Source organism: Morone saxatilis, unplaced genomic scaffold, assembly GCF_004916995.1.
Source record: "Morone saxatilis isolate NCDOM2014 unplaced genomic scaffold, NCSU_SB_2.0 Contig20, whole genome shotgun sequence".
NCBI lineage: Eukaryota > Metazoa > Chordata > Actinopteri > Moronidae > Morone > Morone saxatilis.
In genome coordinates, this window is record NW_023339763.1 from 12,869,393 (window position 1) to 12,871,831 (window position 2,439).

General features: G+C 39.4%; 1 protein-coding gene across 1 annotated transcript in view; it reads left to right on the plus strand.

The window, feature by feature from the left end:
• Positions 1-1,661, plus strand: part of grik1a (glutamate receptor, ionotropic, kainate 1a) — a gene marked incomplete in the record, with an annotated part of 25,190 nt that extends 23,529 nt beyond the window's left edge. Inside the window, 2 exon segments of the mRNA XM_035665919.1 lie at positions 347-597; positions 1,297-1,661. Coding sequence (XP_035521812.1) covers positions 347-597; positions 1,297-1,422 — 377 coding nt within the window.
• Between the last annotated feature and the right edge of the window lie 778 nt (positions 1,662-2,439).

Consider the following 2,439-nt stretch of genomic DNA (forward strand, 5'->3'; position numbering starts at 1 on the left):
GGCTTTGATGGCTAGACGACTGGGTCAGAGCATCTCCAAAACTGCAGCTCTTGTGGGGTGTTCCCAGTCTGCAGTGGTCAGTACCTATCAAAAGTGGTCCAAGGAAGGAAAAGCAGTGAACTGGTGACATTTGGTTAATTCTGTTGTCATAGCAAAGGCTTAAATTTCCCAGTACAAAATGCCTTTGGTACACAATAAACAAAGTAAAAAGAAGGGTGCCTCAGCAGGGCTGCAATACTATTAAGAGATATAGAGATATTTATCAATGAAGAATAACAAACAAGCAATAATATGTACTTGATCTGACAGTTCATAATGTCTTTCTATTTTTCTTCTCTCTTGCCAGGTTCTCCATACAGAGATAAAGTGACCATTGCCATCCTTCAGCTGCAGGAGGAAGGGAAGCTACACATGATGAAGGAGAAGTGGTGGAGAGGCAATGGCTGTCCAGAGGAGGACAACAAGGAAGCCAACGCTCTGGGTGTGGAAAACATTGGTGGTATCTTCATCGTCCTGGCTGCCGGTCTGGTTCTCTCTGTGTTTGTGGCTATCGGAGAGTTCATCTACAAGGCCCGCAGGAACGCTGACATAGAGGAGGTGAGTGAGGGCAAGGAACTGCTGTTCCTTTGCTGAGTGATGGTGACAAATGACTGGATTAAAGGCTGCACTCTGCTCTAATGGGAAGTGGCACTGTAATGAGATCATTGTTTTAAAGTATAGTTGAAGAAAGGATGTGATTAAATTAATTATAGGATGTTGAAAATCACGAGTATTGTAAGAAATTAGAATATTATGCTAATTTATTCTCCCACACACATTCAGAGACTGAGGACAAGCAATGTTTTGTGTAGTTTTTCTTTGTTAGTTACTAATTAATATTTTCTAACTATAGAAGTGCTCGTTAGATGTTGTTTGCATGATAAAAATTAATTCAGTCCAAATTATATTTGCATTTGCCAAATGAAAGACAGCCCAACTGTTCTCTCACTGTTATTTGTGTATCTTAATTCTTCCTCATATGCCCAAAATATGTCATGTTTGATTCATTTCATCAGTACTGCATTATGCCTGAACTTCCATGCTCTGTGTGAGCTTTTGAGAACAAGAACATCCCTTTTTACACTGTTTTAAAAGAGCATCAGTGCCTTTCACATGATTAGTTTTTTGCTTTGCCTTTTTTTGTGTCTATGTTGTTGTTCTTTGTCACAGTTTACTCTCTTTTTTTACATCATTTACATCTTTTGATCTCTTTTGTGTTTCCCCCTCCATCCTTTTCTCTATGAATGCTTGCGTCAGGCCTTTTGTTTCTTTTACGGGGTGCAGTCCCGTCAGTTCCAGCGGCGTGGCTCCACCTCCTCCTCTGGCACCTCCTTATCTACTGATCTGGAGAGCGGCAGGCTACTGGGGGATGACACAGAGTAGCCATGGCAGCACATTTACAACACATACACACTCTAGACTATAGGTTTGTAACCAGGTGTCCTTCTTTCTGCCCCCATTGAAAATACTCCAGTATACCTGCACCCGTGTCAGCCAACCCCAATTACCGTTGCCATTTTACCTTCAATAACTGACCCTCGTGCTCACACTACTTGTAAAAATGTTAAGTAGAATGTCAAGTTCATTCCTTTTGTTCTAAGGCCAGTGTTGCATTATGACAAAGTATATACTGTACATACACTGTATAACTGGGTATGTTTCAGATTTTACAGACTTTCTTAGTAACTTAACTAACAAGCTTAATTCATGAAGAGAATACATCTCAGACATGTCTGCTTCATAAGTGACCATTCTTGTTTTTGAATATGTTTGTTATACAGCACGTAAGGAGCACTTTACTGAAGAAAGCCAAAATACTGTGAGACTGTAATTAGGGAAAAAATTCAGGACATCTGAAAAGCTTGCATGTTATTATATAAAATGTTTGAGACACCTGTTTTTGTCCTTTTCAGCACAAAATTATTACAATTTAAGGATAAATTCAAGTTTGCAAAATTTGACATTTAAGTTCATGTAAACAGTGTAGTGCTTTGCGATGCTGCCTGTTTGTTTTCACACTTAATACAAGCCCACAACTTTTGGCTCCTTCAGTGTAGTCTCAGTAGGCATTTGTGTGTACTTTAGAAGCAGACTTTGAATGCCTTTTGGGAAATCAAAAGATAGGAAAAGTTATTTGAATATTTTCCTCGTCATTAAGCTCGTTAGACTGGTTTGTTTGGCTGAAGAGTGATGGAATAACGTGTCAGGTTAAGATGTCCCTTGACACAGATCCAAAGCCAAAAGTAAAGTTGTAATTTCATGAATAACTTCTGGTGACTGCAGGACATTTTAACTGAAGTAATGATGGATGGGATCACAGAGGGATACAGATTCAAGGTCTTTTCTGCTCCCCTAGACTGACCTTGTTATCTAATCGCAAGATCATTCTCTCTCCAAAAT